Below are 13,327 nucleotides of genomic sequence, written 5' to 3'. Positions count from 1 at the left end.
GCACCCAGTAGCACCATTTCTCTCCAGTGGATTGTGCTCTAGCTTGGAGGTCGTAGTTGCTTGCTTTACTATGTTGCTTAAGCTGCATTTCCTTAATGGGCAGGTAGGAAGCTTTAGACCTTACAACTTGAAGTCAACATCACATATATAATGTGAATAATAAGGAGCACCAGCCTTGTACCATGCTGACCCACGGCCAGACTTAGTTTCCAGATGAATCTGACAAGCCGTTACGCCTCTTGCAGTGTGCTAACTGAGGTGACAGAGCCTTGTCCAAGGCACTGAAACCTACCTGCAGGAAAACTGTTAGCACCTTCCGGCTATGGCTGCCCAATCATCTGACAAGCCATAAAGACCTAATTATCCTGTTGGGCTGTGGACATCAGTAATGAGTGGCAGCCTTGTGCACAAGTGGCCGATTGAATCTCCAAGTTGGTTTCTCATGCAGACCAACAACACAACTTCTGCTTTATCCAAACTGTACGTCTTTCGATCTTGACTGGACTGTAGAGTAGGTTCCCACACTCAGTAGCCCTGCTGCCACCCTGAAAGAAGGACACTACAGTATCTCACGTGGCAAAGTGAAAATCAGCTTCTCAGAGTTACTTTGGTAAAAGCGTGATTAGGGCGACAATTCCAGAAGTTCTGTAGGCTGTGCACTGCTCTCCCAAGTGAGGGGTAGGTAGTCTCCAGTTCAGCTCTTCTCCTCCAAGAGCATAATGAATGCTGGAAGTCAGTGGAAAGCAGTTCTGCAGTGTCACGATTTAACATCCTGCACTGTGGGGTTTGTTAGCCACGGGAGGGGTCCTATCTCCTCCATGTACTTAGCTGCTCACCATCACCGATGGCCTTGATTCATCTGCTTTCTTCTGCACTGCTTTTATAGAAAACTCTGCTCTCTGATGTGCATGAGGAACAGCTGCTTCAGTCACGGCATTGAATAGGGATTGTGCATCCTGTCTCCAGCTTTGTGATGTTCTGCATTGTAGACAGTGCCTAAATTACATAGGTTCTGATTAGGGACTCTGGTTTGTTTGTTTTTCTAGGTGAATGGTGTCAACATCAGCAGTGTGACTCACTGCCAAGCTGTGTCCTTCCTGCGCCACCCAGGTCCTGTTCTCCACCTCATTGTCCTCCAAGAGAAAGGCTTTTCCAATAGGACTGCACAGCAGGACTCCACTTCTGCTACGAATCAGGAAGTGATCCATGTCACCTTGATAAAGAGAGACCGATCCGAACCCTTGGGAATCAAACTGATCAGGAAGACTGATGAGGCAGGGATTTTTATTCTGGATCTGCTCGAGGGAGGTCTGGCAGCCAAAAATGGGAAACTGAGTCGAAATGACAGAGTCCTGTCTATAAATGGCCAGGATTTGAGGCAAGGAACACCTGAGACTGCCGCACAGATCATCCAGGTAATTTATAATGCGGAGAAATTGTCTGGCTAATGATACTGCAGCTTCCTGCATTGATGGCAGGGCTCCTGCTCTGACCCAGGGGCTAACAGAACATGCTGCAGCAAACTGCCTTCCCTGAAATCTCTTTTTGGGAAAGTAACTGCTCTGCAGATGTGTGGGAAATGCTGCTTCCAAACAAAGATAAACATGAAGAGTGGGAATACATCATGAGTCATCTGACAAGTCTGAAGCGAGGCAGTTGCTAGTGGCACGTCAGCTTAGCCAAGGCAATTGGAATTTCTTTGTGGTGTGGCAGTGTGGAGAGTTTCTTGCAGAATAAGTATTTGTATGCTCTGTGTAGATGCACACATTACAGAAACCAGAACAGATTAGGACAGCTTCTTGTGCTTCGAGCAGTCGAACTGAAGGTGTTTTCCAGACTCTCTCCACACCTCTCCATGCAAACAGCATCTCAGACTAAGAACTTTTTTAAATGCTAAAAAGGGTAGGAGAAGGGTGGCTTTTCATTCACAATAGGGATTTGTTCTTATTGCAGCATGCCAAATGTGTTGGTGGACAGAGCAGGCTAGGAGTATTGATTGAGGAACAGGGATTGCTGTGTGTGCAGTAGATGTCACGAAGATCAGTTTTTAAATTGTTTATTTTCCTAGGCAGTGACCTCCAGTTTCCATCTGAAGATCCTGACACAATACATCTGATCACATACTGTTTATATCCTGGAAAGGATCCGAGGTCAGCAGAGTGAGGGAGAGCCAGTTCTCTTCCTGCTAATTAGCAAAGGAGAGCACAGTGCAGTGGGAGAATAGAACAGTAACAGCAGGATTCCAGCACTGAGATCTTTCCTTCTACTGTATGTGTGATTCCATACTATGGCCTGTTAGAATTGGTTTTCATTCTTGCTGTAGCGTGCAAGTGTAACTTCTGTATGAGGAACTTCATCCCACTAAGATCAGTAAGTCTCAGAACTGGCTTCAGTGGCTTTGGGAATTAATTCCTTTTGAAGTGACATTGTGTAGAACTGACATTTTCCCAAACGTTCTTCTGAGAGCTTCTTGGTTAAACTTTGTTCTAATTTTGATTGCAAACTGTTTGGAGAAAAGTATTGTGAAGGACCATTTGCACCTATCCTGTATATGCACACCCATTTACACTGTACGTAGTGCCCTACTCGGGGATGAAGGGGAAAGCAAATTCCCAAAGCAGGATGCAATATTTACAATATATTTTGTGAAGACACAGATATGTGCAAAATTGCTTTGAGGAAAAAAATTGCATCCTGAAGTGATTTTGGAGATGAGAGACTTAAAACTTCTGTTATGTGAAAACCCTGTCCTTTGGTAGTTTAAAAACACACACGGACCAACCAGCTGACTAAATACAACAGAAGCAAAGCAGTTGATGCAGTCCCTCTTCCCAGGCCATGGAATTCACTGCTGCTTGCTGCTGTGGCACCAGAGGAGTGGGGAACGTCCAGTAGTGAGGACTTCTGGACAGCTGTACTTCTCTCATCTGTTGCAGGAAATGCCCCAAGCAAGCACAGATGCCTTACGCCAATGGAGTCCTTCACAATAAGGTTTTGTTGGATTAATTCAGTTTCTTTCAGATAGAAGAGCAGTAACAATAGTGAATGCTTTTCCTGTACTTCTGCCAAGGCCAGATATACAGCTGGTTGAGTTTTTAAACTGGCTGCAATCTTGGGCCAAAGGTCAGGTCTTCAGGTATCTGGGGGGAAAAACAGATGGAAGAAATGCTTAACAGCAGTTGTGGCATATGGGCTGGGAGGAAAGGAGCTATAACAAGTTTCTTTACAGCAGAGGAAAAAGCATCTACTGCTTTTATGATGGTTGTCCATTGTGTGGATCGGTCGTTCTGGCTGTTCATTTTGTATTGCAATATGCTGCTCTGGTTGCACGTACCAAAGCAGAGGAAGCAATCATCCTGTTTTGCCCTCTTCTGCTTGACTTCTAACGGTTTCAGATGTTCTTTTTGCTCCTGGCAGACCAGTGAATCCAGAGTAAACTTCGTAGTCCTGAGGCAGCCAGGTGTGCAGCTGTTGGACCCAGGGGAAGATGGCAGCACGTCAAACAACAGCAGCAGCAGCAGTGGGGGAGGAAGCCCAGTGCACCACCGGAGAAGGCTAGAGCAGAGTCACTACAGACGGAAGTCCAACTACCAGAAGGTAAGCTTGGAAATAACAGCAAAAACACTGGTTACCCTGGTCTGATAGCTCTATTGTGTTAGCTCTGTGACAGTTATTTGTTACGTATAACTGACTGAGTAGCTCCTTTTCTTCTTGAGCTGTTGACAAGCAGCATGTTGGTGGCTGTTGGCACTAGAAAACTCTGCATTTGTCATCTACTGGAAAAAACATATCAATTTCCTCATTTGTCTCTAGTTTTGATGCAGAACCAGTGTTTAATCCCTCCTTGTTTGGAATGGGCCATGGGAAATTCACAGTCCATGAGACACCAGCAGGGCCAGTGGTGGACTTTTTGACATTCATAAAGCACAGTGTGTTCAGGGTGTCGTGCAGTGATGCTTCTGGTTTGGAGACACAGCTCTGTGACACAGAAGTAGAAGCTACACAGATCACGTTGCTGTGACTCGAGTGTTGTATCTGCCATCCATTGAATGTTACAAGAATATCCTGCAAGAGGAGAATTGCCAGTCTTCTGTACCAGTGGAGGTTTGCTTTGTGCTTAGAGCTGCCAGCTGTGGGAGCAAACATTCTAAAACTGCCTAGACTTCTGTGTCTAAATGCCTCTGAAGATTAGTAAGGAACCTACTTCTACCTCCACAGTTTGTTACATCTGCAATTATTTGCAAATTAACAGGGAAATAATAAACTCTGGTATTTAAGCTTTAAGTAATACTCATACAGTCATTAGACACATTCATTTTCTAGGGATGCTGGCCATCTTTGTCAGCATCTCCAAGTTTGATTTTTCTTTTCTATACAGTATCTCAAACAACTCCTACTTGTCTGTTTTATCCATTTATGTTATTGGCTTGAGCAGAAATCAGGATGAGGGGTGATTATAATACAAACAGAGCAAATGTCAAGTTTCCATATGTCTTTTAAGTCACGAGAAGCAAAATAATTCAGCAGTTACTGATCCCAGTTTAGTAGTAGTCAGAAAGGAGTTGATTGCTTGATATGAGCGGCCTTGTTCCTTGGTGCAGAACTGTTCTCAGAGTGAGCATCTCTTCACAGCACAAGGAAGCAGGATTGTTGGGAGAGCAGCTGTTTTCCAGACAGCTGTTCCTCAGTCACAGCAGTGTCACACTGGAAATACAGAGTAGTTTTTTCCCCCCTAGCGAGTACAAGAAACTGACTTTGCCATCTAGCAGTATCTAGCATCTAGCCAAATGTTCTGAGTTAAAGAAACATAATGCCTATTTCGTTCTGACTCTGAGCTTTTCGTGTTAATTGCATTAATGAATCTGTGTATTGTATTGTCATTTTATTGTAGGAATTACCTCCAGGATATGTAAGTCATGAAAAGACAGTTGCAATAAAGAAGGAACCAAAGGAATCCCTAGGAATAACAATTGGAGGTGGACGAGATAACAAAAACAAGCTCCCTATATATGTAACAAGTGTACAGCCCATCGGGTGCCTCTTCAGGGATGGCAGAATCAAGCGAGGTAAGGAGACTCTCAGATCCTTTACAGGTTGGGAACTGTTTTTAAGCAGAATTTGGATTTAGATAGTGAAGTGAAATTGGAAGCAGGGTTCCACATGAGACCTTGAGGCAGGAACGTGCTTCAGAGCACAAGGTTTGCAATAATCCCATTTTATTTAATCAACAGGAGATGTACTTTTGAGCATAAATGGCATTGATTTGACTCATCTGAACTACTATGAAGCTGTCTCAGCACTGAAATCTAATGCAGCTTCCCACTCGGTCATACTGAAAGCCTTGGAAATCCTTTTAACAGACCCCACAGATCCCTCTCTAGACATCAAGGAGCGAGGATTCAGCTGGTCTCCCCTCTGGATCACATGGCTTGGATTGCCCAGGTACATTTGTTTAGTGATCTCAGTCACTGAGCTGACTTAACACTAGAAGTGAACTTTGTGGGTTGACTTGCCAGCATCCTTGTTAGCTTTAAGGCACAGGAAAGCCTCATCTGCCAGAGAGATCACAGCACAATGAATGCATAAAGAAGTTCAGCTGTTTCTTACAGTGTTACCCCTTGTTTTTCCACTTCTTTTGCACAGTAACCATGTTTCAGAAGTTTCTGAATTTATTTTTTTTTTTTCCCCTTCTCTAAGAGAAGTGACACAGAAAATGAAGAGCACACATTTTGGAATTTGAGGCACTGACTTGAAATTTATTCAGCGTAGAACCAGTCCCTTCTGAAATGTCACTAGCTGAAACCACTGTGTCTCTTTCTGGATGGCATTACAGAGGCCAGCAGGTATCTGCTGCCTTACAATCCCGATTCTGATCATCTCATTCGGAGGAACTCTTTCAGTCTAATTCTTTCTGGCTGTTTTAACTGTGTGATCTCTAATGTGAAGCACAAACCATTCTGAATTGCTGAGTTTCCCTGCTGCAAAGCTTTGGATCATTAACTTAGCAAAGATTTTAGCAGCAGCATGTTACGTTCCATGTTACAGAGCTGAGACGTCAAAAACTTATTTTCTGTCTCCTTTCTGGTGAGCTGAACCTCTTGTTTGCTCACTATTGTGGTTTCATGAAAGTATACTCAGCCAGAAAAGACAGAATCTGTTGTCATTTCAGGTAACTGGAGAGGGATCGTGCAGAAGACGAATGTAGAACAGTAAAGCCAAACCCTTTTGTGGGAAGCTCAGATTATTTATAGCCTTGTTTCTTGAGGCATCTGAAAGAAGAAAGACTAACAAGCCTCTTGTTACGTTACCCTTGTGTTACTTAGCAGCCTGGAAGCGCTCAACAAAACAGCCCAAGGAAGGTGGCTTTGTGTCTCAGGTGACTAACTTGGCTTGTGCTCAGCACAGTCCTCTAGTTTCCTCCTCCCTCCCTCAGAATCAACTCGTCTGTTCTGTGCAGGCCCGCTGTGAACCAGTTCAAGCTGTACCTGGATGGCCCAAACCTGGGTTCGCATTCTCAGCTGCTAGCAGGTGCTTGTTCCTCTTGGGTGCTCCAGGGGCGAAGTACAGCCAGGAAGAACTGGCCATGCCTTCTCCCTTCTTCCTTTCTCCAATTCGTTTGCATGTGTACTGGTTCCCAGCATCACCACCCTTCCTGCTGCAGGGACTGGTGTCCACTCTTTACTCACTGAGAACTTGCCTTCATTTCAAGCGTAGGCTGACATTACTAGCCATGTAATGCATTGCTTGAAATCCTTTTGTGCTGGTAATAACGTTTGCTCCCCCTTCCTTTGCCTGTTAGAAGGTCTCACTCCTGAAGCAGGGAGCAGTGATTTCAGATGCCCTTTCTGCTCTTCAGGCTTCCTTTCTTGCTTAAGGAGTCAACAAAATTTTTCTTGTTTCCTGTAGTAAAAATGGTTCCAATTCTTTCTCACCTGCTTTCCCACCTGCTTGTAGTAAGACCTGGTAGCAGTCAGTGTGGAAGCTTTAAGCTTAGTGTTGATGGCATGTAGAATTTTGGTTATGCTCAGCATTTTTTTTACAGCTACTACTCTGATACAGAAGTCCTTAAATCCTTCTCAGTAGAAGCTTTCATGCTGAAAGACTGGAGTCAAAGTCTGGCTCAGGGCTAGAGAAATGTACTCTGTTGTTGCAATGCTTGAGCCTATAGTGTTTAATTCCAGCCTTGGTTCTTGTGTCTGTGGGTTGTTTTCTTTACATCAAATGCTGTCAGGCTGGCATTGAGTGACATGCAGGCTCTGAGCTGTGCAGGCTCTGAGCTGTGCAGCCCCTGGAGCCCATCCTGTAGAACTTGGGCTACGTGCCAGGCTACAAGTGCTGAACAGTTTCAGGAGATCACAGCCCTGGTCTTGTATCTTTCTTGGGATGCCAGGTGACAGAATAACAGGAGCATCTTGGTCATAGTCCTCTGAAAGGAAACGTTCCATGCTCATAAGGTCTCTTGGATACCACAACATTTGGTGTGTAAGCTTAGGTCAGAGTTTCCACCCTTGCCTCTGGCCATGTGTGCCTGATGAAGATGCAGACATCTGTGCTGCTGGAGGGATGAGGTGGGAACACTCTTCTCTCCAGCCTCAGGCAACAGAGCCTGGTGCCTGACATTCTGGCTTTTTTCTCTTGTAATACCACTGTGGGAAACCCTGCTGTCCCCATAGACTTCTACTCTCTCCATTGTTTTGCTAGTAATCTGGTGGTGGGGAGTGTTTCGAGTTAATTATATACTACTAATTACTGCTGTTAGAATGATTATCATGATCACTGTATGTGTCACAGAAGATAGCTTAGGAGCTTCATTTCTTCATAGGATTGTTTAAGACCAGTTACTCATAGTGTGAATCTCAAAACATGGTGTTGGGGATTTAATTCATTGCTCTTTGAATCCTGGAGGTTGTGTTACTCTCTCTTGCTCTGTATCAGCTTTTGACTCCTGAAACAGCCCCATGCCACACTAGGCCTAGCTGTTAATGCTCAGGGGTGGAAAAGCAGCATCCCTCTTACTTTGAGATCTATCTGCAGCCAGTCCACAAAGCTTGAGAATTCTGCAGTAACCTTGAGGTGCTCCCTGCTGTGGCTCCACTGGAGCAGCACATTCCACAAACTCTGAGGGGGATGCAGATCTAGCAGGGAGCCTCCCAGAATAAAATCTGCACCTTTACTTTCTGTGACGTCCAAATTATTTTTCTCACGGTCATTTTCCATTACAGTGAACTAATGTTTCTCTTCCTAAAAGCTCCTTTTCATATGGAAATAGATTTCTAGTAAAGAGCTTTTTTCAATTCTTGGAGAATGTGTTCAGTGCTCACTTATGTTTTATGCTGAAGTAGCACTTCTGTTCTCTGGGCTGTTTATCTGCACCAGATGCCATAATGTTTGTCATAGCTCTGTTTGTTTTTTTTATTTGTATAATACCAGCAGAAGAAAACTGGAGGCACCAGTAAGCTGCAGCTGGGTCTCCCAGCGTTAATGTGTGAGGAACTGGTACGGAAGTAAACTTCTGTTTGAAAGCAGATAATTGGATCTCTGTCTCAGTGAGAAGTTAACTGAGAAGGCTTTTGAACTCTGAAACTCATCTGCAAACTGCTCAAGCAAAGCTCTTGAGGCAAAAACTTTGTAAAGGAGAAGTTCAGCTGCAGGAATAGCACAGGGGGTGATCAGCAGCAATTCCACGCAGCCTGCTGTTGCCAGAACGTTACCTGACTGCCGGCCTGTGCTTCTGCCATGCCTCTTCAGATGCCTTGCAAGGGCCTGGTGTGTGCTTGTGCTGCAAGCTCAGAGCACAAGTCCTGTTAGCACTCCATTACTGTGTTCTCCCTTGCCGTGTGCCTCAGGCTCCCTGGGAGGGCACCTCACTGAGTGAGGCCAGCACTTAAGCGATCTGCTGTCTGCTATCTCACTGTACACAGCAGCCCTGGGTTAGCAATCCCTTCCTGCAGGAAAGGCATCTCGTGCTCCCATGTGGTATGCAGAAGGAATGCTGCCTCACCTCACAGTGCTCACTTGCCATCAGTGAGGTGGCTGTTGAATGCCTTTGTTGGACCAAGCTGAATAAAAATCTCAATTCCCATTGACTGCATGGGGTTTAGCAGTGCTGTTTATAGTTGATGTGGTTTTTGTTCCTTTGCTAGGTAAAATCATTAAGTAATTCTGAAGTGAATTCATGATTTTTTCAGTTCACAAGCCCTTTGAGAGCAGTCATTTTAAAACTCTTTGACTACCACTGACAATGTAAGACTTGTAAGAGGCTGTTGTCTTCAGATTTGGTAATCGTCCCGTAACGCACCTTGCACAGAGGGTTGCCTTCAGCCCATAAAATAAGAAAGATGAGGCTGTTGCATAGCTGCACTTCCCCCAAAGGAAAATGTAAACTTCTGGTCAGTTGGCTTTCCTTGAAGCATGTTTACAAACATTGTTTTTGGCTGTGCCTTCTTTGCAGCTACCTTCACTGCTGTCAAGATATTGTCCTCAGCAAAGGCAACCAGGAAAGCTGGGGCTTCAGCATTGTAGGAGGCTTTGAGGAGAGCAAAGGAAACCAGCCCTTCTTCATCAAAACCATCGTGCCTGGGACGCCCGCCTGCCGCAACGCAAGGCTGAAGTGAGTGTGAGCCCTTCTGTGGGCTCGAGGCAGAAGCGTCGTTTCCCTGGAGAGCTTTTACCCTTTTGACTGGCTGAGCTTAAGTTAAGGACTTCTAATCCATAGCTGCACACTTAGGCAGTTAATAGCGTTACAAAACCCTGTATTAATGAGTGCTTTTTCTATAAAAGCCTAACCACCTACTAAAGGGAATTAAATGTGGTATTTTAAAAGGCTGTAAAGGCTTTAATTGAGTAATTAAGAAGAACTAGAAAGGGGATGTTCCAGATTAACCATAGAGGCTTCTGAGTTAAAAACAAAACAAAACAAACAGCAACAAAAAAACACCTGAATTATGAAGACTGTCTCAGTGCAAGTAGGAAAAGCCCTCCTGTAGAGAAAATGGAAGGTAGCCCTGCTGCCCTGTCAGTAATGCAGCAGGCAAAGTGGTGAGTAGTCTGCATTACCTCCAGGATCCACCAGAACCAGCTCTTCCACAAGCATGCAGCAGGCTGCAAGTGCAATACTGTTACAGGCTGCTCTCTGGCAGGGGGGCAGTTTCAGTGCAGTGAGTCAGGTTTTGCTACCCTGGGAAGCATGAAAGAACAGAGCTGGTCAGAGCCCTGGTGGGGGCCTGGGGCCAGCTGGGCATCCTGTTTTAGTGCCTGGGGAGCCCTGTAAGATTGAGGGAAGGACAGGGGCTTGCTCTGGCATCTCATCCCACTGCAGCTGAGCTGTACAGCCACATGGAGGGTATCTGGGTGATAATGTCTCTGTGATAATGTATCTGGGAAACCTATTGGATCAAGCTACAGTGAGAGAATGCCTCAGCCTGTGAGCATTTCTCTTGGCCCAGCCCTCTACTGCCAAGCCAGCCAGTTACACTCCTGTGTACAGCACTGTCTTCCTCCCCCTGCCCTCAGGTTCAGGACAGCACTCATTTCTCTGTTTGCGTCTGTTCTCTTTTTGCCCTTTATCTAAGAGTCATTTCAGTAAAGAATTTATGATCTTGGTATGGGGTGGAGTAGGTGATCTTGGTGTCCAAGGTTACAATGTGAATGAATTTACTTATGATGAGCTCATTTTTTGTCTTTCTGATTAGGTGTGGAGATGAAATAGTGGCAGTAAATGGCGTACCAGCAGTTGGAATGAGCAACTCAGAACTAATCCCAATGCTGAAGGAGCAAAAGAACAAAGTGACGCTTACTGTGGTATCCTGGCCAGGGAGCCTTGTGTGAAAGCTGTGACAAATCATGCAGCAGCCTTAAGGATCATCCTTGGTATCAGATATTTGCTGACCACCACGCTGAGCTGAACATGACAAGCTGAGGGAATGCTGAACTCGTGCTGTACAGCACACTGCCTCATGACAATGACTTTCACTTCATTTTTGGAGAAAACATTTCTTTACCGCGTGGAGGTTGCCACCGACTGATTGTTAGATTGAAGATAACGGTGACTCAGAACACTTGTAGCTTCTTGGACTCAATAGAGCTTTTAGTAGTGGTGTTGCAGTGCTTCTCTACGACTCACCATCTTTGCTTTTTAGTTTTAGAACTCCTCTTTCCATTTGATGTTTGGACCAGGTTAAAACAGATGTGACTGGCCTGTTTCCCCTACTAGTCCATGAATACCACTTGGCTGCTGCTCTCTACCTTACTGCCATACTGGACACTGAATCATTTTATATGTTTATAAAAGCCACTAATAAAACTGTGGGGATGCAGTCCAATTAAGCAGGTCTTGTAGCCCACAGCTTTATGTTCTTAGGCTGCTTCCACCTTCTGAATGTTTTTATACATCAAAGAAGTTTGCAGCTGAAGAGCTGCCAACTCAGCATGGCAGGACTGCGTTGACTCCTATGACGGTCCTATCACCAGGTAGCAGAGATGAGGAACTTGGGTAGTTTTTTATCAATTTCCTCAGCTTGATGTCTCTGGTTTTAAGACCTGATGAGTGACCAGCTTTTCCCAAAGAAGGCAGATGGCTAAGAAAGCAGGTTTGTTGATGAGAAGCTGTTTGTCTTTTAGTTTCCCAGCATTGAGAGGCAGAGCTGAGGCAGCAGGGACAAGATGTGCTTGCAGTTCTGTCACTGCTGTAAGAAATTGCAGCGTGCTGTGTTGGAATCTCCAGGATGGGACACCTCAGGCTTCAGTTCCAACACACTGCGTAGGTTAGAATGAAAATGAAGTCCCAGCAGGTTGGTTTGACCTCCAACCTGTTAAATTCCTACCTGGAAACAAACTACTTGAAGCAATTCCATCTTTTTTTTAAGTTGCTAATTAGCAGTATAAGAAACAGATCTTTCTCACATCAGAGATCTCTCTGTGCTGTTTCTGCTGTACCTTTTATGGAACCAGCTCAGACTGTAAGATTAATCAAAGGAGTCTCTTCTGTAAAAATGCTACCTAGAATGAATGTTTTAATTCCTTGTAGTAGCAAACAGACTGCAGGTATGTGCCCATCATCCTCAGCAATGCTTTTCTTAGGGCTGGCTATTGGTAATTGGCTCTTAGAGCAGAGTAGACCTGTTTCTTGCTAGATGATTGAGCTGTTTACACACCAAGTGACTTCACTTCCTCTGGCTGTTAGCTGAAGGCAGAATACAGCAGGCCCTTTTATCAGAGCCTGTTGTACAGAAATGGCTTAAGATCCATTTGTCTCAAAAGCTCCCCTGGCACATGGTGTGGCCTCTCCATTTGGCCAATAAATGCAGCTACTGTCTTAAACAGCAGAAAGAATGGGATCAGCTGTTGCTGCTAGCTAACAGTGAGAGTGAAATGATGCTGAAGTCAGAAACGTGCCTGTGGAAAACAAGTCACTTGAGCTGCATCTGACAGAAAAGAAGGTGAAGCACTTCGGTCTCCTTCCTGTCATGATAGAGAATCTGTGCCCAGTATGGAACAGTAAATACTTACATAGGTGGAAAGAGGGCAGTTCTTACTGGGTTGTAACAAATGGGGCTTGTATAAAGGATGGTAGGAAAAGGCCATGCAGAGGGTGGTCAGACCGTTAAAATGAAGGGTATGCTGCAGCAGTCAGCATGACTTTTACTATTGCTCCATCTCGTTTCAAGGTGCCTTTAACTTCACCAAAATGTCCTCATAATTAAGTACTGATTGCAATATCAGCTTGTTAATAGATGTTGAATTTGTTTTGATGCCTTTATAAATTATTCTAATATTACTGAAAGCCAACATGGATTATGGGTGTTTTTTTCTTTTTTCTTTACCCTCTTGCACATCTTTACCCTTTTCTTTACCATCTTGCACATCTCCCAGAATAAGTCATCTCAACCAGCTTAAAGAAGCTGACCTTGCCAGGAGTTTGTGCAGGTGACTTCTGCTTCTCCTGGGAGAGGAGCTGGATTACCCAGAAATGCACTGTGACTGGAGAAAGAAGAACAAAACCAACTCCCACATGCTCTTTTCCCTTAGCTATCTCACTGGTGCTTGTGGGGCTCAGAACTGGATGGACTGAAAAAGCCGGCCTAGGGAATAAAAGCTTTATGCAATGAAGCTTAACTCCCTGATCTCTCGTGAATATTAGAGTCACCATTCATTAGCTCCAGAAAACGTGACATGAAACTTGCAGCAGTTACTTGACATAAGCAAAGATTATTTCCAAAGCTCCATCTTTATAAATCTCTAATACATCAAAGGCAAACATTTCACCTCTATTTATTGTGCTAGAATAAAACTGTGAGCACCGCTAGCATCAGTGAAAGGCCTGAGTCTG

The 13,327-nt window shown here is 44.6% G+C and overlaps 1 protein-coding gene across 2 annotated transcripts in view; it reads left to right on the top strand.

The window, feature by feature from the left end:
- The window catches only part of LOC122163821 (ligand of Numb protein X 2-like), a 29,456-nt gene extending 16,670 nt beyond the window's left edge, over window positions 1–12,786 (top strand). For both annotated transcript variants that reach the window (XM_042825331.1, XM_042825330.1), the window contains exons 5-10: window positions 1,047–1,415; window positions 3,418–3,597; window positions 4,892–5,066; window positions 5,232–5,442; window positions 9,452–9,610; window positions 10,692–12,786. In XM_042825331.1, the coding sequence (XP_042681265.1) occupies window positions 1,047–1,415; window positions 3,418–3,597; window positions 4,892–5,066; window positions 5,232–5,442; window positions 9,452–9,610; window positions 10,692–10,827 (1,230 nt within the window). In that variant the 3' untranslated portion in view covers window positions 10,828–12,786. The remainder of the gene's footprint in view (window positions 1–1,046; window positions 1,416–3,417; window positions 3,598–4,891; window positions 5,067–5,231; window positions 5,443–9,451; window positions 9,611–10,691) is intronic.
- The last annotated feature ends 541 nt before the right edge of the window (window positions 12,787–13,327 follow it).

This window comes from Centrocercus urophasianus, unplaced genomic scaffold (assembly GCF_019232065.1).
Source record: "Centrocercus urophasianus isolate 14NV4802_14NV808 unplaced genomic scaffold, USGS_Curo_1.0 seq_24, whole genome shotgun sequence".
Taxonomy (NCBI): domain Eukaryota; kingdom Metazoa; phylum Chordata; class Aves; order Galliformes; family Phasianidae; genus Centrocercus; species Centrocercus urophasianus.
The sequence above is the reverse complement of the archived record's forward strand: the minus strand, read 5'-3'. Positions and strand labels throughout refer to the sequence as shown.